Source organism: Hydra vulgaris, chromosome 07, assembly GCF_038396675.1.
Source record: "Hydra vulgaris chromosome 07, alternate assembly HydraT2T_AEP".
In the NCBI taxonomy this organism is placed as follows: Eukaryota; Metazoa; Cnidaria; class Hydrozoa; order Anthoathecata; family Hydridae; genus Hydra; species Hydra vulgaris.
Genome location: NC_088926.1, coordinates 35485001 through 35508916, shown reverse-complemented (window position 1 = coordinate 35508916; position 23916 = coordinate 35485001). Strand labels below are relative to the sequence as shown.

The 23916-nt window shown below is 27.1% G+C and overlaps 2 protein-coding genes across 3 annotated transcripts in view; one reads left to right on the top strand and one right to left on the bottom strand.

Annotated features, from left to right (window-relative positions):
* Positions 1 to 23916, top strand: part of LOC101238750 (sperm flagellar protein 2) — a 130559-nt gene that overhangs the window by 49269 nt on the left and 57374 nt on the right. For both annotated transcript variants that reach the window (XM_065801745.1, XM_065801744.1), the window contains 7 exons: positions 884 to 1009; positions 10149 to 10210; positions 10285 to 10351; positions 10539 to 10562; positions 14208 to 14282; positions 14731 to 14856; positions 18543 to 18645. In XM_065801745.1, the coding sequence (XP_065657817.1) occupies positions 884 to 1009; positions 10149 to 10210; positions 10285 to 10351; positions 10539 to 10562; positions 14208 to 14282; positions 14731 to 14856; positions 18543 to 18645 (583 nt within the window). The remainder of the gene's footprint in view (positions 1 to 883; positions 1010 to 10148; positions 10211 to 10284; positions 10352 to 10538; positions 10563 to 14207; positions 14283 to 14730; positions 14857 to 18542; positions 18646 to 23916) is intronic.
* LOC136082201 (uncharacterized) lies at positions 4226 to 5894 on the bottom strand. The gene is made up of 4 exons (XM_065800718.1): positions 5050 to 5894; positions 4758 to 4952; positions 4391 to 4641; positions 4226 to 4289 (listed from the first exon to the last, which is right to left on the bottom strand). The coding sequence occupies exons 1-4, from the start codon at positions 5827 to 5829 to the stop codon at positions 4226 to 4228; spliced, it is 1290 nt and encodes a 429-aa protein (XP_065656790.1). The 5' UTR covers positions 5830 to 5894.

The following is a 23916-nucleotide window of genomic DNA, read 5'->3' as shown; positions in this document are numbered from 1 at the left end:
CCACTGGTGCACTCTCAAGCTTAGTTTTATACAACAATAGAGTAAAATGTTCAAATGTTATTGAAGGTATTTGGACTCTCTAACTTATACAATGTTAATGGTAATAAATGCTTGTCAATGATAATAAATGGAAGTTATTCTTATTTGTGCAAAAAAACACTCTTGGTTTACAGTTAAGCGAGTATTTTAAATAATCAACTAAGTTGATGTAAAATAGTCTAAACCACTATGTTTAAAATTTCCAAATCTTTTGTTAGGAAAACTAAGAAATCAATACTCTTATAGTACTTATTTCCAAGAAAACTTCTAAAAAATTGATGGTATTACTTCTAGGCTACCATACCAATAGAACAAAAGACTTTAGTGAACGATGTTCTTATTAACAATTGAGGATTTAATAGTTTTGATAACAATCATGACCTAATTTGTCTTAACAAAAACCTACTGTCAATGTATCTTTCTTGATTTACATTTTCACTTATGATTTATATCTATTTTATCTATTATATCTATTAAACAACAAATGTTAATAAATATGCAATGTACAATATTATACCACTAATGCGTTACAATAATACCAATATACAATAATATAAGTATGCAAAATGCTACTACGTTTTTTAAGTTCTTATAATGATTTCTATTTTCTTCATATTTAAATTCTTCTAATAATTTCTATTTTATTTGTGTGGTTTTTTAATTAAAAGAAAATTGTTTACTATAATAGGCTTTCTAACTAAATAATGTATGAAAATCTGTTATCAAGTTTAAATGTTTTTAACTTTTATTTTACAAGAAGATTTTTTTTTAAGTTTTTCATTTTTGCTATTTTCATGCTTTTTACTGAGGACTTTTATAGTTTTATATTTTTTTTTTTACTTAGGAGTTTTGTCGTCTTGATAAAATAAAGTATGCTGAAGAAGTACGTAAACAACAAGAGATTCATGATGAAATTGTTAAAATAAAAGCTTTAGAAAAACATGAAAAACATTGTAAAATCTGCAAAGAAGTAAGCGTTTATTTATCTTTCACTAGAAATATAACATATTATGCTGTTTTTGTATATACAGGTTAGTTAAAAGGTTTTAAAAGCAAAACTGAAAGAAGTATTTTTTAATAAAATTTTTATTTTTATTGAATGTGATTACATTCAATAGAAATAGAAATTTCCATCAACATCAGTAAAATTCACATCAACATCAATAAAATAACATTGTAAATCATACAGCAACATTACAACTTACAACATTACAATAAACAACTTTATTAACATACAATATTATAGTAATGACTCTTTAATAATTTTAAACTATCTTTGTAATGATTTTCCAGAAGAAATGCTGTTTTGTCTCTGCAATAGCTTGGGTAATTGCATAGTTATCAACCTATAAAAAATATACATTATTGTAGCTTACAGTCTCATCAGGTTATCCTGCTACTGGTAACATGTAACCCAGTACAATCTGCTTCATATCCTGCTGCCTTGTAGGATACTCCTTTTTAGGCAAAAGCTAGGAGATGCCAAATCCGATTAAAAACACCCCCTGCCTTGGGGCTCTTGGTTGAGTAAAGGCTAGAGATGGTGTCTCGATAAAAATACTTATCTTGGGCAGATGTTTAATGCACCCGGCTACTGTCTTGTAGAAGGCCTCCTAGGCAAAGACTTAAGGGGTAAACAGATTCTATCTGTTGACCAGTCTCGCACCCCTTCTTTATCTATTAGGCTGACACAGATGTATTTTTAATGCATTGTTTCCAGTTTAGGATGTTGAATACTGGATCTTCTTGACTCAATGCATGACTTTTGCTTGTGTCTCTGTTTTTATGACTAGGCAACTCATTCTATTATCTCCTAATGAGGGTACAGCTCTAAAACTCAGTTTTATGGTTCTGAGGCCGACTGGTAGTCAGGTTTCCTGAACTCTGTGGTAGCTCTCAGAGAGGCTGATTCCATCAACAGCTGAAAAATATCAAAGTATTAACAGTGCCATGTTGCGCATGGATGGTGTCCCTGTTTGTACTTTTGGTGTGCATTGCGGAGGCCACATTTGGAGCCCTTTGTTACAGCTTAGGGTTTATTTGTAATAATGAGGCAATTGCTTGGGCTATTAAACGGTGCTCTGAGTACTATCTATGCTTTGAGTCAAGTTCTTCAATCTAATTTAAAAATGAATAAAGTACCAAAAACTATAAAACACAAAAAACCATCATCATCACCAAGTTCTCTAAACCTATCATTCACTAATATTCGTGGTCTTTGAAGTAACTTTTCTTCTGTTGAGTCTTATCTCTTGCAAAGTTCACCAGACCTACTTGCTCTTTGAGAGACTAATTTGAGTTCGGCTGTCTCATCTTGTGATCTTAGTGTTGATGGTTATCTTCCTCTAATTCGTAAAAACTCCAATAGTCACATGGTTGGCCTGGGCATTTACATTCGTAAGAATTCACCCATTTGTCATGAAACTAGGTTTGAATCCACAGACTATTCTTTAATGTGCATTCGTTTAGCACCACTTCACTCTATTGCCTTTCTCTTTGTTCTATATCGCTCTCCTTCATCTCAAGACTGCACTCTTTTTGACATTATTTCTGATCATATTGACCAAGCCCTCTCTCTTTATCCATCAGCTAATATAGTTGTTGTTGGTGACTTTAATGCTCACCACTCTGAATGGCTTGGCTCTAGTGTCAGTGACTCTGCAGGCATTAAAGCCCACAACTTTTGCCTTTCTCAATCCCTAACTCAAATAGTCAACTTTCCAACTCGCTTTCCTGGCAACCCGAATCATCTACCTTCTCTACTCGACTTATGTCTTATTTCTGATCCTAGTCAGTGCTCAGTTTCTCCACATTCACCCTTAGGTTTTTTTGATCACAGTTTGATCTCTCTAAAACTTATATCTCATTCTTCTTCATCACCTGAATCTCCCTATTATCAAACCTCTTACAACTACAGTAAAGCTGACTGGGATTCTTTCCGTGATTTTCTTCGTGATAGCCCTTGGGTAAAAATCTTTTGACTTCCTCTCAACAAATGTGCTTCTTATATAACTTCGTGGATTCAGGCTGGCATGGAATCTTTTGTTCCCTCTCGACGATTCCAGGTCAAGCCTCACTCTCCTCCATGGTTTTCCTCACACTGTGCTGCTGCGATCAGGGTTGGCAAAAAAACCCAACCCAAAAAAACCCAACCCAAAAAAACCCACCTTAAAAAAACCCAAAAAAACCCAAAGATATTTGGGTTTTTTTAAAAATATATTTTTTTACAACAGATTCTTAGCTTTTATAAACCCTATATTGTAAATAATATTGGATTTATTATTATGAAATATATATGTATATTATACTTAGTTTAAACTCCTTACAGAATAATCCATAATATGATTAATCATTTGTATAGCTGGTTGGGGTTATACAGAAAAAATTATTAGGGAAATTAGTTTAACGCCTAAAAAGAAAAAGAAAAATCAATAAAGATTACAAACTATATTTCATTAAGTTTCAAAAGCTTAACAAAATGATTGGCCATTGTTGTTTACCAATCAAATTCTTTGCCTCTCAAATGTCTGTATTTCCGAACAAGCTTTTCAGCTCTATCGCTCCCTAACCTATTTCTTAACTTGCTCCACACAATTCCAAAAGTAGAAAACACTCTTTCTATGGAGCCAGTGCTTGCAGGACAACTATGAAGAGATTGAAAAAATTTTGCAAACCCTTCTGGCAGTGGTAAAGATTTTTGATGCAGCCTTTGCTTCAAATCTATTATACCCCACCATCTTTCACTTGAAATTGTAGAAATAAAGTTATCGTTAAACATGTGCGGCGGAAAGGTAGTTGTGACTTTTAGCCTGAAATCATAGTATCCAGCCACGTATTCATTGTGCCTATCACTTAGCCAAGCTTCTGCAGCAGCTTCTTGTTCAATGCTTAAAGATTTTCCTAAAATTAAAGAATATTGTATTCCTGCTTTATATATTAAAAATGAGAAATGTAAATATATGGATATTATGTCATAAATTGTGTCTGTAGTCTAGAATCAACTAATGTCTTATGTAAGTTATATAAGTTAAAATAATGTAGTTTTAAGTTTGTTCTTTCAATTTTTGGGTTAGATTTGGTTGTCATACCTTGGTATTTAATATCAGTCAAATCTGCCAAAAAATGAAAAGGTTCCATTGCTTCATCAAATTTTAACTTGATTTCCATATAATATGGCTTCAGGTCTTCATCCTTCAGGAGAATAACCAAACTTCACATGCATCTGACAATGATGTTGAGTCACTTTGTAGCTATAAATATAACTTCTTTTTTTAAATATCTTTGCAAATATTTTGACAGTATATTGAAGCCATAGTTTAAAATATTTTAATGAATAACAATTTTGCTTTACATATCTATCTTATCTAAAGCTATCTCACATTTCTCTAGTTGAATTAAAAGATTTTTAACTTCTCTGAAAATTCCAGCATTACCTATAATTTTCTTGATATTATGTTTAATATCACCTTCATGCTTCTCTATAATATCAAGGTAGTGGTTATAATTTTTAATATAAGTTTTTAAACAGTCTACTTGAGAGTTCCATCGTGTATCATTAGGAAGTTGTGGCATAACTCCATTCCTATCATCCAAAAGCCATCCCTGAAATTAAGAACTAGTTTAATTAGTTGATATACTAACATAATTCACTGAATAAAAAAGTAAAAAAAGTTGAACTGTAAAATTAAAATAATATATTATAAACAATATTTATTCACACGTGGTTGGTGATGGTTTCGGAAGTATTTGTTCACTTCAATTAAATGTGTCAGAAAATTTGGTGTCACATGCTTCTCAACTAAATTTAAGTAATGAGCTGAGCATCCATATGTAAGTAACAACGGATATTCCTCTTTAAGAACTTCTTTCATCTTTTTCATTTTGTTTTCATTATCTGTACAAATGGCAAATACCTGATGGAAGTAGAGAAATATTCTTATATTTTTAGTTAGTTTAAATTAAAGTAATTACTATGTACATAAATACTATATACAGTATTATTATACTTACATCTTGCTCATAAACTTTCTTGATGTGTTTTATTGCTTGAATGGCTAATTGAGCACAATATTCTGAAGTTTTTTTTTCACTTCCTACATCTATAGTGAAGATTAAATATGGGGTCTTTCCATTATGTACACTGTGAGCAATAATTGGATCATTTCTGACACTGCTCCAACCATCTTGTATCAATGTAATAGTACTCCTATTATTTGCAAATTCACTTTTCATAGATACAACTACCTCATCGTTCACTTTATCCAGTAACTCTCCTGAAAGTTTCTTCCGGTTCGGAGGATCATAACCAGGTCTCAAAAAATTAACACAATTTTTAAATTCTTTATTTTCTACAGCATTAAATGGAATATTGCATGCAAAAAAAAATTTGGCAACTTGCAAGTCAAAAACATCCTTCTGGTCTGAGCTTGTTCTTGAAATGTAGTTTTCTATTAACTTTTGTTTTTTATATGGGGTTGATGTTGAACCAGAGTAGCTACTCCCAAAGACACCAGAAGTGCTTGATGCTTCAAAAGATTCTGAAGTAACTGGGCTAACAAAATTACACAACAAGTTTACAGATGTCTGAGATGATACTTGGCCATCATTTAAAATAAAATTCTTATTTCGTTCTGCAACATCAGCAGATGGGTTTTTTTTTTTACATTTTTTTAAATGAATTCTGATTCTTTCTATTTTTTGGCTATTAATAATTTCATTGCAATAATTGCACTGGCACTGCAGTATTACTTTTCCAGAAACAGTTTTTGATAACTTAGTCACGTTTTCCATTCATCTGCAAGCTTTCTTCCAGATCCAGGAGCCATAATATATGTTCTTATTAAAAAATGTTTTTTTTTTCTGAAAATAAATTCTATTATGATTAAAATACAAATAAATAATGTCAACTAGTTAATAAATCAGGAAATTCCGAAACACTTTGCAGTTTTAAAAGTCATAACATAACAACATATTCTCCTAGACAAGTCCAGGAGCTCCAAAATATGTTAGAGACTTAAGGTACTTTGGCAATAAAAATAAGAACATAAAGGGTAAATGAACTATAAATTTAGAAATTTAACTTTCCTTTCTGGAAATTTTTATTTCGTAATAACGGTCAGTTTTGAAAAAACCCAAAAAAACCCATAAAACCCAAAAAAACCCATAAAACCCAAAAAAACCCATTTGGGTTGGTTTTTTTTTAAAAAACCCAGGGTTTTTTCCAACCCTGGCTGCGATTGCCAATCGAAACAGTTACTTCCATATTTATCAGCAAAACAATTCTCCAGAAAACAGATGTCTGTTTATTACTGCTAGAAACAATTGTAAAAAGGTTTTGTCTAAGGCCAAAACCCGCTATTCTCAGGTCATGAAGTTTTATATCTCATCTCAAAAATTAGGCTCTTGTGACTTCTGGACAATCTTTAATAATATCAATAAGAAGGGCAAATCTATAATTCCACCTCTCTTGTATGGTTCAGACTTTGTCACCTCACCGAAAGACAAACCCGAATTGTTTGCTAAAAACTTTTCATCAATATCATCTCTTGATTCCACTAGTTGGGTTCTACCTGATATTGCCAACAAACAGGTTGATCCATTGCTTGACATTCATATCACTCCAGCATCTGTATCTAAAGTGATTTCCTGCCTAGACTCTTCTACAGCTTGTGGCCCGGACAACATACCTGTTATTGTCTTGCAGAAGTGTTCTCCGGAGCTGTCGTCTATACTCTCAAAACTATTCAACAAGTGCTTATCAGAGTCTTGTTTTCTAGCCTGCTGGAAAGCGGCATCTGTTATCCCTATCTTAAAAAGTTCTGGAGAGCGATCTGATTCGTCTAACTACTGTCCCATTGGTCTTCTTCCTGTCATGAGCGGGGTTTTTAAATCTTTAATTAACAAATACTTAATTTCTCATCTTGAATCTAATAACTTACTTTCTGACCATCAATATGGATTTCGATCTTCTCGTTCTACAGCTGATTTGCTAACAGTAATAACTGACAGGTTTTATCGTGCATTAGATGAAGGTTGAGAGGTTAAGGCCATCGCTCTTGACATTTCAAAAGCTTTTGATAAAGTTTGGCATGCTGGTCTTCTCCATAAGCTTTCTTCTTTTGGTGTATCCGGCAACATCTTTAAGATCATTGAATCCTTCCTTTCCAATCGTAGCATAAAAGTTGTCCTCGATGGACAACACTCTTCTTCTTATTCTGTAACTTCAGGGGTTCCTCAAGGTTCTATCCTTGGCCCTATACTCTTTTTAATTTACATTAACAATCTTCCAGATATTCTCACATCTAAGGTGGCATTGTTTGCTGATGATACTACCATTTATTCTTGTCGTGATAAGAAACCAACACCCTCTGATTGCTTGGAGGGGGCATTTGAGCTTGAAAGGATCTCACTTCTGCTGCAGCATGGAGCTCACAGTGGCTGGTGAACTTTAATTCAGATAAAACTCAATTTTTTTCAGCCAATCGTTATCGCAATAATTTAGATCTTCCTATATTTTCGAACGGTGATGTACTTGATGAGTCATCTACTCTTCATCTTCTAGGATTAACTCTTACTTCCAATCTTTCTTGGAAACCATATATTAAATCAGTTGCATAATTAGCATCTGCTAAGGTTGCATCTCTTTATCAAGCTCGTCACTTTTTTACTTCGGATTCTATTCTCTATTTCTATATATCTCAAATCCGGCCTTGTATGGAATACTGTTGCCATATCTGGGGCGGATCTTCTAATGATGCCCTTTCTCTTTTAGACAAGGTGCAAAAATGCATTGTAAACATAGTTGGACCTGCTCTTGCAACCAACCTCCAACCATTATCACATCGTCGTAATGTTGCTTCTCTTTCTCTTTTCTACAAATAAAAAAATGGGCACTGCTCTAAAGATCTAGCGTCTCTTGTGCCATCTACTAACATTCATTCTTGTGTTACTCGTCATTCAATTAAGAGTCATCTTTTGGAATTTGCTTCCTTCATCTTGCTTTCCTGATTCATATAATTTGCAATCTTTTAAGTTGTCTGTCAATCGTTATCTTGCTCTACAATCTTCATCTTTTCTCTTTCAGTAACTTCCAACTTTATTCAGTGGCTGCTTGGAGCCTTGTTGGAAGCTACTTCATTTAGCAAAAAACCTTTTGTACAAAATTCTTATTTAAAGCTTTTTAATCGTTTAATTGCTAGGAAGATGAATTTTGTGAATATAGTGACTGCTTAATCAAATTTTTACTTCCTTTTGTTAAATTTTACTATTTTTAAAACACATTTAAATATGTTAATGTTTTAACTTTGCATTGTCTTATGTTCTTGTGTAAACTTATTTTAGAAATTTAGAAAGTTGCAATAATATTTTGATTTAATTGGTCTATCTCTTAAGATAATCAGTTAACAAAATTCTTTTTGCATTTTAAAAAACTGATACCATATCCATTTTCGCTGACTGCTCTAGTTTCAAATATTTTTGAGGTAAATAACCAGCTTTAGACCACTGTAAACAACCATTTTCAGACCACTGTAAACAACCAGTTTCAGACCACTGTAAACAACCAGTTTCATCACACTGTAAATATTTTTGTTTCAGTTTAGTATCATGATTGTAGATTTGAGTTTTATTTATAGTTATATAGTGACATGGAAAATAAAATAATACAATACAATGTTATAAATTATATACCGTATAAATTTTGTTTCCTCTACTTGGATAATTAATGTTGATTAAACACTTATAAATGAATTATAATTAAAGACTTATTAAGTTAATTATTACTTTCTAAACTGACATCAGCTGCATTGGTGCTCGTCACACAAAAAATTTAAGGAAAGATGGTTGAGATTATTTCATTTTCTAAAATCACTTCTCTTTTAAAATGAAGAATATTTAATGATTTTAATATAACTATATATATATATATATATATATATATATATATATATATATATATATATATATATATATATATATATTATATATATATATATATATATATATATATATATATATATATATATATATATATATATATATATTTATATATTTTCTTATTCTAGTTAATAGGTTATTAGATATATGGTTATATGATATATGATGCTTATTGAGTTTAATTAATTTTTATTTCTTTAAAACTTATTTTTTTGCATTTGCAAAGAGTGTGCAAATGAATGATAATTAATATGCAACAACCTAACGATTGTAAATTGTTACTAAGTCCATTGATTCTAAATAATGAAATTTTCTCAATTTAGTTCGCTGAATTTATTTACAAATAAAAAAAACATACAAACTTGAAGAAATTAAAATTAAAGATAAAAATTATTATTTTAAATTAGTTATTTTACTCAATAGTAACGCTAAATAGCGTTACTATTAGTTACTAGCATTACATTAGCGTTACTATTAGTTACTATAAAACTATTACTTACTGTAAAATAATAACTTACTAAAATGCTTTTTAAAGACTTCCAAAGAAACCATGTTAAAACATAATTATTTCTTTCAGTATTGAAAAAAATAGTTATGTTTTAGCATGGTTTCTTTTGAAGTCTTTAAAAGGTGTTTTAAATTTTAGTAACTAATTGTTTGTTTTTTTTTATCATAAATATGTGTTTTTTATAACAAAAAAAAACTATCAATCGCATAATTATTTGGAAAAAAGTTGCTGAAGTGATGCGTGTGTTTTTAAAATTTTTAAGCAAATGCCAACATTTGCATATGCAAAAATATTGAAACGTCTTTTTTTTAAAAAAAGTTTGCACTTTCGTAGATTTGTCGCACCATGTCAAGCATATGTTTGTTACGTTAATATTACAAGAATATATACATAACAAATGTCATTTATTGCAGCATGAAAAAATTCCTTAGACGAGCGTTGCTTTTACTGCTTATAAAAAAAGTTTTTTTTCTTATTGTAATAGAATGCAGGCATTTTGAGAAATTATTAAAAGTTATTATTAATTATTAAAATGACTGTTTTTTATTTTAGTTAAACTAAAATATATATATATATATATATATATATATATATATATATATATATATATATATATATATATATATATATATATATATATATATATATATATATATATATATATTAGATTGTTTTTGACATCATTGATCTTGTTTGCAAAGTTGGTGAATACAGACAAATTACAGAGAAGTATTTTTTTAATTTTTAATGAAAGTTTAATTTTTAAAATTAAGACTTATTTTTAATTATAAAAAACTTATTAGTCATGTTCCTGCAAAGGTTATTAGAGATTGGAAGACCTTATTTTGCAACTGTAAACCTTTATATGAAGTAAGTAAATAAATTACTAATGTGTTCTGCAGACTTTGATTTTTTAAATATGTTTATCAAAGTTTGTATTTCCTAAAATATCTTGTTTCTACTTTAATACTGACTGCTCATGTATATATATGTTTATATAAAATAAAATATGATATTATCTTAAATGAATAAAGATTCATTAAAAATTTTTTTTAAGGAAAGACTCAATGAAGATAATACTGTAAGTTCATACCTTGTACATACACTTATTTATATCTGTCCCTGTTAGTGATACTATAAGTGTGTGTGTATATATATATATATATATATATATATATATATATATATATATATATATATATATATATATATATATAATATATATATATATATATATATAAATATATATATTTCAAATAAATAAGATTTTTTCAAAAACTTTATATATATATATATGTATATATATAATATATATATAAAATATGTGTTGATGTGTGTATATATTATATATATAGATATATGTGTTTTGTGTCTATGCTTATATGTGTTTGTATGTATGTATATATTTATACATATATATATATATATTTATATATATATATATATATATATATATATATATACATATATATACATATATATATATATATATATATATATATATATATATATATATATATATATATATATATATATATATATATATATATATATATATATATATATATTCTTACAATATGTTTTTGAATAATATAAATTGAAAAAGTTGTTGAACCAGTAAATAAATAAAAAAAAAACTTTAACAATTCTTGTCTCAAAATGTTTTGTTTTAAAAATATGTCAAAAAATACACAAATACAAAATTTTATATTTAAATTTATTAGTACCAGTGGCTTTTTAAAGAATTGTCAGTTGCTGTTTTTATTATTGCTATATCCAAAAAAATGTAAACTACATAATGTTACCGTGAGCAACTATTGTAATAGATCAATTTGTAATTAAATTGTGGAAATATCAATTAATGTATTGTGCTTTAATTGCGCATATGCTTTTCATATTTTTCAAAAACTCTCTTTATTCAACTCAAGAAAGACAAAAAGTTGGTTTAAAAACACTTTTGTGAGCATGTTGACAGGAATAAGCAAGTTGTGAAAATGTTTAGTTTTTGTTTGGTAAAATACTTTTCCAATGTTTAAAATAAAAAGATTTTTAAAAATTTTATTTTTTTTTAAATTTTTTATGATTCAACATCAATTATCATTTATCATTAAGTTGCTTGTGCATTTTTTTTTTACTTTTAAATTAAATTAATAAAAATTTACTAATTTTTTTAATATGGTTTTTATTGTTTTTATGTGTTTTTTTTATATTCTAAGAAGTATTGTATTAACTTTATTTACATATATTTCTTAAGTTTTGAATGAAGTTGACTTTAAGTAATATGGTAGTGGTGAAGTGATAGAGCTCTTTGTAAGCAAAACGTACAAGTGCTTCAATGTAAGATCAGTTTAAAACATATCTATGAAATATTTACTCAAATAATAAGGCTGTTTCATAATCAGTATGCTTAAAATAAATGTTATTGTTTCAAAGTCATAATTCAAAGTCACAGTATAATTGAAACTAAAAAGCGTCAAGATGTTTCTAATAGAACGATTGATTCTTATATTGTTCTGCATCACTATAACAAAATAATTTATTTACTAATCTTAGTATCCATTTTATCAACTGTGTACTTTGAAAGCACCATGGAAATGGTTTCTAGTAAAGAAAAATACTGCATTGTTTCATTTACATAACTAATCACATTATTATCTTAAATTTAATGTCACATCTCAGATCCCAATAGTTGTTTCAGTTGGTACAACCATTTTTGTACATTTTTGAAACAATTTACTTTTTGTTGTAAATGTTTTCTTTGCAAGTAACTAAATGTCATTAGACTAGATTTTACACACTCATATTCAATATCATTTAGGGTATCATTTACTCTGCCAACATGTTTCATCATTGTGCATTGTTTTTTGTACACTTTCAATAACTGTGGATAAAATATTTTGAATACTTTTTCATACTGAATTTCACTTGTGTTACAACATCTGAGAGTCGTTAAAATATCTAAAATCATTTCTTTAATCTTTTTTTATCTCATTTAATGCACTTGAACAAATATTTTCACTGTTATTTTTATCAATATTGCTGCTGTTTAAATACCTTGCTAATCCGTTAGCTCACCATTGTTAGCCATAGGAGAAATATTTACACTTTCATATTCCGAATAAGTATCACTTTTATGTTTCCTATATATATGAGATTTAAAAGTACGGGCACTGTCATACATTCTGCTCATATATACTGTCATATAACAACTTTGTGTGCAAGAAGTTTTACAATTTTGTGTTGAAAAAATACCATGCCGATAATGAAAATGTTTCAAAAAATCAATGTTTCAAAAAATCATAAACAGTTTTAAATGATTCAGAGATTGATTCACAAAATACACAAAAATAACCCATCGTTCAAATTAATTTTGATGAAGATATTGCAAATGAATAATGCAAAGGAAAAATGCTCTAACATTAAAAAGAAATTAAAAACTATATATTTTGCATATGTAGTATAATATAATGTGAAAAATTGAATTAAAGTTCTATTAAATGTTAATTAAATTAAAAAAAAATTTTTTTTTTAAGCTTTTACGCATTCGATTTTTGAAAATTTGTACACAAATCTTGTGTTAGTAAGAAAGTAGAGTAAATTTTTTTTTACATTTAATGCATTAGCTTCAAAACTTTATAAAATTTAATATAAACTTGTGTTTAATAAAAGCAACAGTGTTGTTTTTCAACACAAGATCAAATGTTGGTTTTTGACACAAGTTCAAGTGTTGGTTTTCAACACAAGACCAAATGTTGGTTTTTGACAAAAGATCAAGTGTTGTTTTTCAACACAAGGTTTTTTACAGTGTAAGAATGAGTTAAACTCATTTCATACTGCAAGAAGTACTTTGTTGATAATTACTTATTGTATTATGCCACAACAGACAATAGTTCAGAGATGTTACAATATGATGACCCAGAGATGTCACAACAGACAATGGTTCAGAGATGTCACAACAGACAAAGGCTCAGAGACTAATGTTATTGACTACAATAAAACATTGCTTTTCTGAAAAAATTCTGGATTCAAATACTTACAAAGCTGTATTCAAAAAATTTTTGTTTGTTAAATACAAAGAAAGATTGCTTTAATACAGACCTTATAGTATTGCTAAGTTTGTGATTTTGAAAATGCACTCTTTCTCTTGTGATTTATTTGGAGCTATTAAAAAGATTGTTTTAACAAGACAAAAATATATGTACAACACATTCAAGAAAAATTAACATGAGCTAAACCTAATTAAAAGTTTATGTTGTTGGGTGGAAATAAAAAATCAAAACTACTCACAAAATTGTCAAGATTCAAGTTTAAGGTATCTTTGAAAATATGGTTGAAATAATCTGAGATGTTTAAAAAGATGTATGAAAAACAAGAGGTTTTATATTTGATAAAAGATCAACACAAAAAATAATTTGTATATACATAAACAAATTTTCTTACTGATTTTTTATTGATTAAATGTATTTAATACCAGCGTTTAAGATTTTTTTCTATTAAAATTAACTAAAAATGCTAATTACTAAATGTTAAAAAAAATTTAATAGAAAGTTGGCGGATCATCGAATGGTATGTGAACTCTTTCATTTACTCTTTATCCAAATATTTAAATCCACATGTTTTTTTAACTTACTTGAAGTTAAAAAAACATGTGGATTTAAACTTTCTGTTGTTTTTGTTGTTTTTTTAAATTTGTTTTAATCATGTTTTATTTGTTTTTGCTCCTCAGGAATGTGATTTAAAGATGATATTAATAGAAAAAAAACAGACTTTATTAGATGAGAAGGAGTTTAATGAATACAAGGTAATTGATGAAAAGTTTATTAGGATCATTTTTTCTATTTTGATATATACTTTTTATTTATGCGGTAGTGGTGTAGTGGTAGAGCGCTCGCTTCATAAGCGAGCGGTTCCGAGTTCGATTCCCACCACGTCCCTGGTAGTACCGCGCTCAACTTGTTTCTCCGCGCAGCGGCCTTGTTCGTCAAGGTTCGTGTATATAGAGTTATAGAGTTGAGAGAGGGTGATAACCACAAGTAGCCTCCTCATCTGTAGTGGCCTTCTCGGCTTTGGGGAGGTGAATTATTAAAAAAAAAAAAAAATTTGAAATATATATATTTTGATATAAAAAAATTTTCTATTAATTTGTTTTTAATGTTCAAACTATGATTAGTTTAAATTTAAAAATAATTATTTAATAATAATATTAAATAATTATTTTTTTAATAAATATTTTTTTAATAAATATTTAGAATTATCTTGGAGAGTGGGAGCTTCTGACAAATTTAAAACCTGCAGATGCAATGTTTAAACCTGCAGATAATCAAATATTAGGTTTTATTTTGAAAAGAGTTTATCTATTAGTAAACCCTCCTGCAGTAAGTATTTTTCTAAATCTTTACACCTTTTTTTAGTGTCATAGAATTATTTTTTTAAACAATAAGCATGGGCTTTCAGTGTCATAGACTTATTTATTTTTAAAGAAAAAACATAACCTTCTAGTGTCATAGTATTTTTTTTTTTAAGAAACATGAGGCTTTAGTGTCATAGAATTATTTGTTTAAAGAAAAAACATGAGCTTTTAGTGTCATAGAGTTATTTGTTTAAAGTAAAAACATAAAACTATTTGTGTCATAGAATTATTTGTTAAAGAAAAAACATGAGCCTTTAGAGTCTTAAAATTATTTGTTAAAAATAAACAGCCTTTAGTGCAAGGTTATCAAACTCAACGGCCCACTATGCATAATCTTGTGGCCCACTCTGTATAATTTGTTATTTAGTTTTTTTAGCAATTTCATTTTTTATATTGTTATTTTGTTCTCAACAATTGCTTTTTTTTAATTTTTTTTTGCGACCCACCTAAATTATTAAATTGTTTATTTGGCTCATGTTAGAATTTGAGTTTGACATGCCTGCTTTAGTGTCATATAATTATTTGCTAAAAATAAACAATTATAGATAGTACCTTCAAACTAAAGTTAATTACTCTTTAAAAATTTAAGATAGTATTAAAGTATTTTTGTATAAAAATTTGATTTTAAAAACAACACATTTTCACTCATTTTGTCAATTAGGGTACATAGTGTAGGTTAGCCTAATTTTGGTCAACATTGAAATTGTTAAATTTTTTTTTATTGGTAATGTATTTTGTTATAGTAAATTTATATTTTGCATATGTAAAGAATTTTTGTTTCCTATAATAATATGTCAATAAAGTGAATTTTTATGTAATATTTGTTTCTTAAAATTTATTTTTGCTAGCAGCTATATTTGATCATATTTTTTTTTAATATTAAATTAACAAGAAAATAGTAAAAAGAGAGAAAACCAATTTATATATGAAATAAATAAAAAGTAAAATAGATCTATTTATTACTTCTTATTGGAACGGTCAAGTCTACACTTTTAGTGGAGAAAAACTCAGTGCCTTGTTGATATCATTTTGGATTTTGAAACTTCAATTGACACAAATTGTTTTCAACATTGCATAATGGAAATGTTTTACATTTTCTAATTTAAATAACTTTTTATTGCTTTCTTGGTATGTTTAGATATGTTTTTGATGTTTGTTATGTTTTGTAGCTTTGTATTTTATTTTAAATTGAAGTTTCATCTTCTGTCAGAGCTTTTTCTTCAATACTTATATTGTTTCTTTTAGAAATATGGATATTTTTATCAGAGGCATTAAATAAGGCTTGCTGCATAAATGTTTAAACCTTTTTTTCAATGAAATAAATAATAAAAATAATAAATGATATAATAAAAATTTTAATAAACTTATAAAATTAGCTTTATTTACCTTAACATTTATGTTTCGATAGTTTTTTCGAGGCATGTTTAATGTGATAATATATTCCTACATCCAGTTGTTGCAAAATATGACTTGAATAAGTTAGTAGCAGGGCTTGTGGTGAAGAAAATTGCCAAGCGTGTTATATCACACTCGTAAAATTATAATATGTTGTCATCGAGCGCAATTTAAAATTATAATATGTTGTCATCAATATGTGTTTAAAACGCTGTTAACTTAATATTTACGATTAACGGTTTTTATATTTCTTGATATTTTTTTAATAATTTATTTTTTTCGTAAATTAATAATTATTAAATATATTTTTTTATAATTTCTTATTTAAATAACGCTTTTTTTTATCGTCAAAAAATAAGCCTATACTATATACAAAAATTAATTAAAAAAAATCTCCATTATGAAAATTTATTTTTATTATAAACGATGTGTGGAATATTATTAACAATTAATCAAATAAATCTTACTTGACGTTTTTACAAAATTAAAAATATTCAGAAGCTTTAACTTTCTTATAGTTATTTCCTAATTTTCTATTCCCATTTGCACATTTTTTATTAACATTGTGTTTCCACATGCACTTGGTTAAAATATTTAACATTCCATTATTGAAATTAGCTGTAACGACTTCAAACTGTTCATTAATTATGTTAGTGCAAAATGGAAAAATGCTGACAAAACAGCAGAAGCGTGCAGAAAGCAAGTGGCGTAATGCTTATATTTTATATAAGTACTTTGTATAAGGATATAAGTATAAGGAAGAGAGAGTTCTACTGTTAAATCATTAAGTTTTATCATTACCTAAAAAATTTAATTACAAATATTTTATAAAAAAAACCATATAAAGGCTTATTATTTTTTCCATCCCAAACTTTTGAACAAGCGTGATTTTATACTCTCGTTATAAACTGAGCGAGCGTTGTTTATTGCGCCATGAAGTTTTAAAAATATCGTTTACGGGCGTGTTTCATGAGCGCATCGCAATCGCGCCCGCTTCATCACAAGCCCTGTAGTAGGGAGACCAGTCAGACTTCCAAAGACACATGTGACATTTCAATACAAGAATCTATTATATCTATATATCTTCTAATGACACATGTGACATTTCAATACAAGAATCTATTATATCTATATATCTTCCCAACTGTTGGGATGATTAGCCATTCCAGCCACTAAATAAATTGTAAAAATAGTTGTGCCAATGCTGGACCATCTTTGCAGCATAATTGATATAAGTATCTTTTTGATTGATGAAAAAAAGCAGTAAGTAAAAATATGATACATTGAAACAGTTGTTTTTTGAATAAATGCTTTTGTCTTGTATTTTTTAAGTGAATAATAGAAATAATTTTGGTTTGTTCCAAACCATAACCTTAATTGTTGAACACTAAATTAAATTTATCAGTTTTAACTGATAAAACTGTTGGCTTTTTGCTTCCCTCTTGACCTACATTTTTACTTTTTTACTGTCAATCAATGTCAATTTTAGTACATTAAATTTGAATGTACACTTTCTTAATGATGTTCTTTGCTCTCAATGTTACAAACTATTCAAATCTTCTTCACTGTAGTTGTTGTTTGCTGCTTTGTTGATATTGATGATTTTTTAATTTATATTAGTTTGCAAGAGATGAGATTATTATTAGCATATTAATTAGAGAGAAATTGGGTTTATTATTAAAAATAATAAGTAATTAAAGAAGAAATTTAGATTATTACTTTATTAATTACTGACCGACGTAATTGAAGAAGGGCAAACACTTATTTACTTCTTGTCACTTAATGCAACAAATAATTTTTACATATTGCCACACATCAATTTTTACTTTACTAATTATTGACTTATCTAGAACATTATCTAGATTATCTAGAACTATATCTAGAACTATAGACTAGCTTATCTAGAACATTTTTTAAGTTTTTATCAAAAATTTTTATGTCTTACCAAATAACTTTCTTATTTTACTGCATAATAAAAGAATATTACTATTAGATTCAGAATAATAAAACTTTAATAGACCATGCTGTTAAGTTTTCAAACTAGTTTATTATTTAAAATTTAGGAAGCTTCAAATAAGTAATTTACGGTTTTTTTAAATTGATGCACTGAAAAAGCTTTTCACTTTTGTTTACCCTATGCCTAAAAAATATTAGTTTGTTTTATTTTTTTTATTTCTAAATTTTATTTTTAAATGTTTCTTATTTTAAATCGTTTTTTAATTAGTTTTAAAGATGAATGTTTTTTTGACAATATAGCCACCTCCTGCACTGCCAGAGTTTCCGTCATTTCCAATAAAAGTGTGTTTGCAAGGAAAATCGTTTTCAGGAAAATCATCTGTTGCAGAATATTTTTCGAAATGTACATTTTTAGTATTTTGTTTCGTAAAATTTTGTTTATTTTGCTATTTTTATTAAGTGTACATAGTATCCACCATGTTATATTTGTTCTATCCACCATGTTATATATGTTGTATCCACCATGTTATATTTGTTAAGTGCATATTGTACCCACCACATTATATTTATATTAAATGTAAGTTTCTATAGTATGTATATATATATATGTGTGTATATATATGTGTATATATTATATATATATATATATATATATATATATATATATATATATATATATATATATACATGTATATATATATATATACACACATACTATAGAAACATACATTTAACATAAATATAATGTGGTGGGTACAAATGCACTTAACATATATATACATACTATAGAAACTTACATTTAGCGCAAATATGTGGTAAATATATATATATATATATATATATATATATATATATATATATATATATATATATATATATATATATATATATATATATATATAAATATATATATATATATATAGCATATTTATGTAACAAATTGTTAACGTATTTTTGTTACATTAAATATTCAGCAAATGAAGAAAAAAACGAAGAATAATGAAAGAAAAGATTGCTGCCCCATGCCAAACCCTCAATCGATGTGCGAGTCAGGCTATTTGTCAGTCGATGTATGTACTGAAGCCCCCGGCAGCAGGCTATTTTAGTATGATGTCAGACTGCTCGCCCAAACCAGCAGTATAAGATATATATATATATATATATATATATATATATATATATATATATATATATATATATACGCACACCTTGCCCCATCTAAATTAACCAGGTTATTTATGTACATTTTATTATGTCTATTCATACATGTGAGGTGATGAAAGCAAATCTGGTATACCTGTTTGAATACATTTATATTGTATTAATATATGTAATACAATATGTATACAAATGATTTTGTGGAATATATATATATATATATATGTGTGTGTGTGTGTGTGTGTGTGTGTGTGTATATGTATATATATATCAAACCTTTACTAAAGATGCATCCCTTGGCTCCTGGAAGGCCGGGCGCTAGACATTTCAAAGGCGAGTGAAAAAAATATTTTGGCGTTTCAATAAAATAAATTTTAAAATTTGTAATGTATTTTAATAAGAATATTTTTAAAGAGCGTAAAGAATTTATCTTGAAAATGGTACTTTTCAAAAACAATACTTTTAAACAATGTCAATGCATGTTTAGAAGTACTGTTTTTAAACTTCTGCAGCCCAGATCATGCATGTGCATGATCAGAGCTGCCAAGAGGCTCTTTTTTATAAGACCCGAAGTATAGTAGCAATTAGACACCCCTATAAGCATGCATATTTTTAAAAGCATGTGCAATCATAAAAATTAATGACTGTATTTTTATTTCAAATGCTGTTAATTTAAATCTATACTTTTAGTAAAATCTGGATAATAATCTGAATTAAATTTCTTAGTAATATTGAAAACTCTTATTCTCTTTTTTTTTTTTTGCTTTTTGTTATTATTTAACAATCTCAGTTTTAAATTGAATTTGTTTTTGTGACAAGACCTGATGTTTATATTATAGTTTTTAATAATTTGCTTTTTTAATATTTTATTAAAGAAATAAATTATTTAAAACTATAATTCTTTGGTAATATAAACAAAGCAAGTTATTTGCATGCATATCACTAAGTAACTTTTTTTTATGCCTTATCAATAAAAACAAATTTTTTACTCTTTTTGCAATTAAAATCTCATTATCATTTTTTTTTGTCTTTCCTCTTTCGCCGCCCTTAACATCTTAATGCCCTAGGTACATATACCCCTTTTGCCCTTTCCTCTTGGCCTCCCTGTGCATGATTTGTATTTAATTAATTAAAACATTTTAAAAATTGTACACTAATATTTACTAAACAATTTTAATAAAGTTTAAAAAAAGTTTTTTTGAGTTATTGTTTTTTTTATAAATTAATATATACTTAATATATACTATCTTACGTTTTTTGTATAATTATTCTTATAAATTTATATATTTTTATACTCTTAAGAAAAAAAAAAAAAAAGTATTCAATTAAAATTTAGGGCCTTTGGAGCTTTCATGCCTGGATGAAAATCACCTATTGTACCCGCCTTCTACTGGGCCTGGCTCCTGGCATGTTTTAAGTTAACGTGTTTAAAAAATGCACTGAACTAACAAAAAAAATAAAATTACTATAAACTAGAAAGAGAAATAAAAATTAAAAAACAAATAAAAATAAAAACTTAAAAAATAAAAATAGGTTGAAAAATGATAAAATATATATAAAATAAACTAGAAAAAATATATGCATAAAATTAATGTTTTTATGCATATATTTTTAAAATTAATAAATTTAGAAAAAATTTAAGTTTCAAAGTTACTTAATCCAAGCTTAATTACTTCAAAACCTAATTAAAATTTGAAACTTTTTCTAATGTCTACAAAGCAAATAAAACATGAAAAAAATTATTTGTTAGTAGGATTTGAACCCTTAACCAATGCTGATAAAACAGTCGCGCCTCAAAAATGACATTAAATCAACTTATGCACTATATCAACTAGTTTTCAACTATTGAAACAGTTTAAAATTAAAAAATATATTAGTTTTATGCTTTTATTTCCTCTAGTTTATCCTTTATTTATTTTATCATTCTTTAAGCTTATTTTTCTTTTCAGTTAATAGTTTGTTTATTTATAATTTTCTCTTTAAATTAGTTTAGTTTTTTCTGCCCATTTGTTAAAATCGTGGCCAAGTTGTCAAAAAGTATTGCATGCGTAGTCATATAAGGCATGCGACTTCACGCACTTGTTTTAAGTTGAAGACTAAGTTTAAGTTCCAGCCTGTACCTAAAAAAAGAGACCTAATAAGCAGGACATGTGAAGGCTATACTGGATTATATGTTACTAGTAACAGGGTTATCATGGTGATTCTGAACTGACCTCAAATATTGTTATTATTGATATTATATATTTTTTATTTTATTTATAAATGTATTGTTATTTGAACACATGTTTTGACTACGTAAAGTCATCATTAGTTAACACTTTAGTAAAAAATCTGTTAAAATATGGTATAAAATAAGAAATATAATTAAGAAAATCAACATAATAAAAGCCTTAAAATTAATAACAAACTTTCTATAAATACAATAAGATTAATTAAAAATCATTTTTACAAATGTCAAAGATAATAAAATATTTTAAATGGTAAAGTGGTCATTTTAACATGGTTTACTTGTTTATTCAGGTTTTTCCCACCTTATATCGATACCTTTTTTATTTTTTAATTAAAGAAAGTATCTCTGTAGGGTAGTTTATAGTTTTTAACCTATTGTATAATCTATTGATACTTATAACTATCGTTTGGCTAGATTTCTTCGAAATTTATCAAGTTTTTGTTAACCATTATGATTTAATTCAATAAAATATTTAAAGAAGATTTGAACAACTATTTCAATATTTTTCTATAGAAATCAATTTTATTTATTTTAAAGTAGTTTGAGTAAAAAAAGATAGGAAAAAAAGAATACATTTGTTCTAAAAAATCTTTTGACTGACAAGCATTACTTAATAAGAAAATGTGATCAACATGCACTGATAAGTGTATCCAGCACAAATTGAAAAATGGCCTACTATTAATTATTCGGAGACAAGGAAAATGTGGTCTAAAAAAAAAAAGAAAATAAAACCCTAAAATGAGTAAAAAGAGTAAAATAAAAATTTAAATATTAAATAATATATGTTACTAAATATTAGTAAATATGGTAAAGGAAAATATGATTGGCTATGTTTTTCCACAATTACAAGCAGGTGAAATGAGGTGGGACTAAATATAGCAAAAAGTACTGCTTGACAGAGTTTTCATGGATTGGGCATTAGAAGTAGAAACAATAAGCCAAGTTAACCAATGCCCTGAGAAAAAAATGATTAGACAAAAAAAGCTTCAATATGTTAAAAGGGCACCTAAATTAAAAATTCCATGAAGATTAGTCAGAAAGACCTTGGTTGACAAGGTCTTTTTGAAACAGGGTTAATACAAAATAATCATTGAAACTTTCCTTTTATTTTAATTAAAGGAATGGTTTCCGAATGAGCAGAAAAAAATATTTATGCAAGATGGAGAACCGCATATAAATTAATGGAAATTGTTAAAAAGAGAAATTTATATGGAAAAGATCACAAATAGAACCCAAATGATTAAAAAAGTTTTTTTTTTTAATTGTTACTTCACCTCCCCAAGGCTGATAAGGCCACTACAGATGAGGAGGCTACTTGTGGTTATAACCCTCTCTCAACTTTATAATTCCGAAACACGAACCTTGACGAACAAGGCCGCTGCGCAGAGAAAGAAGTTGAGCGCGATACTACCAGGGATGTGGTGGGGATTGAACTTGAAACCTCTCACTTATAAAGCAAGTGCTCTACCACGACACCACTACCGTTATTTGGCGTGGCAACCATAATTGTTTGAAAGAAATGGTTATAAATTGTCTTTGTAATATGCTGAATTGTCTTAAGTGATAAAAAAAAAAGAAAGTAGTTTTTTCTGTAGTTTGTATTTGAAAAGTGTATTTTATGTTAGAGAATAATTGTATTTCAAGTAAAAATAAGAAAGGTTAAAAAAAAAAAGTAGTTTTTTCTGTAGTTAGTATTTGAAAAGTATATTTTATGTTAGAGAATAATTGTATTTTAAGTAGATATAAAATTTCTGTGTTAAAAAATACAAACAAGTTTTACTACCAGTGCGACAAAAAGTACAAAAAAAAGTAAATATGTGTATTTTACAAAAAGTAGAGTGCTCAATGTTCTTAAAGAACGTGTAGTAATAAATTAGTAAAAAAAACACTAATCTAACATGAGCTTCTATTGTCAGTTTCTCCTTTAGCTTCCTGATGATCCCGCTGAAGAAGAAACTGTCAATAAAAGCTTAGATAGGTGTTTTTAGATATTTCTAAGATAGTGTAAAGTTAGATAAATGTTTTTTTTACTAATTTAGGTATATGCATATATAAATATTTATCTATGTGTGTGTATATATTTATATATATATATATATATATATATATATATATATATATATATATATATATATATATATATATATATATATATATATATATATTTACACCAATATATCATAGTGAAAACTTAATATCATATTAAAAAAAGTAGTAGACAATCTATTATTCCAAATTGTCATTGGTCAAGTCACACAGAAATCAGTGACAATTGAAGAAAAAGAG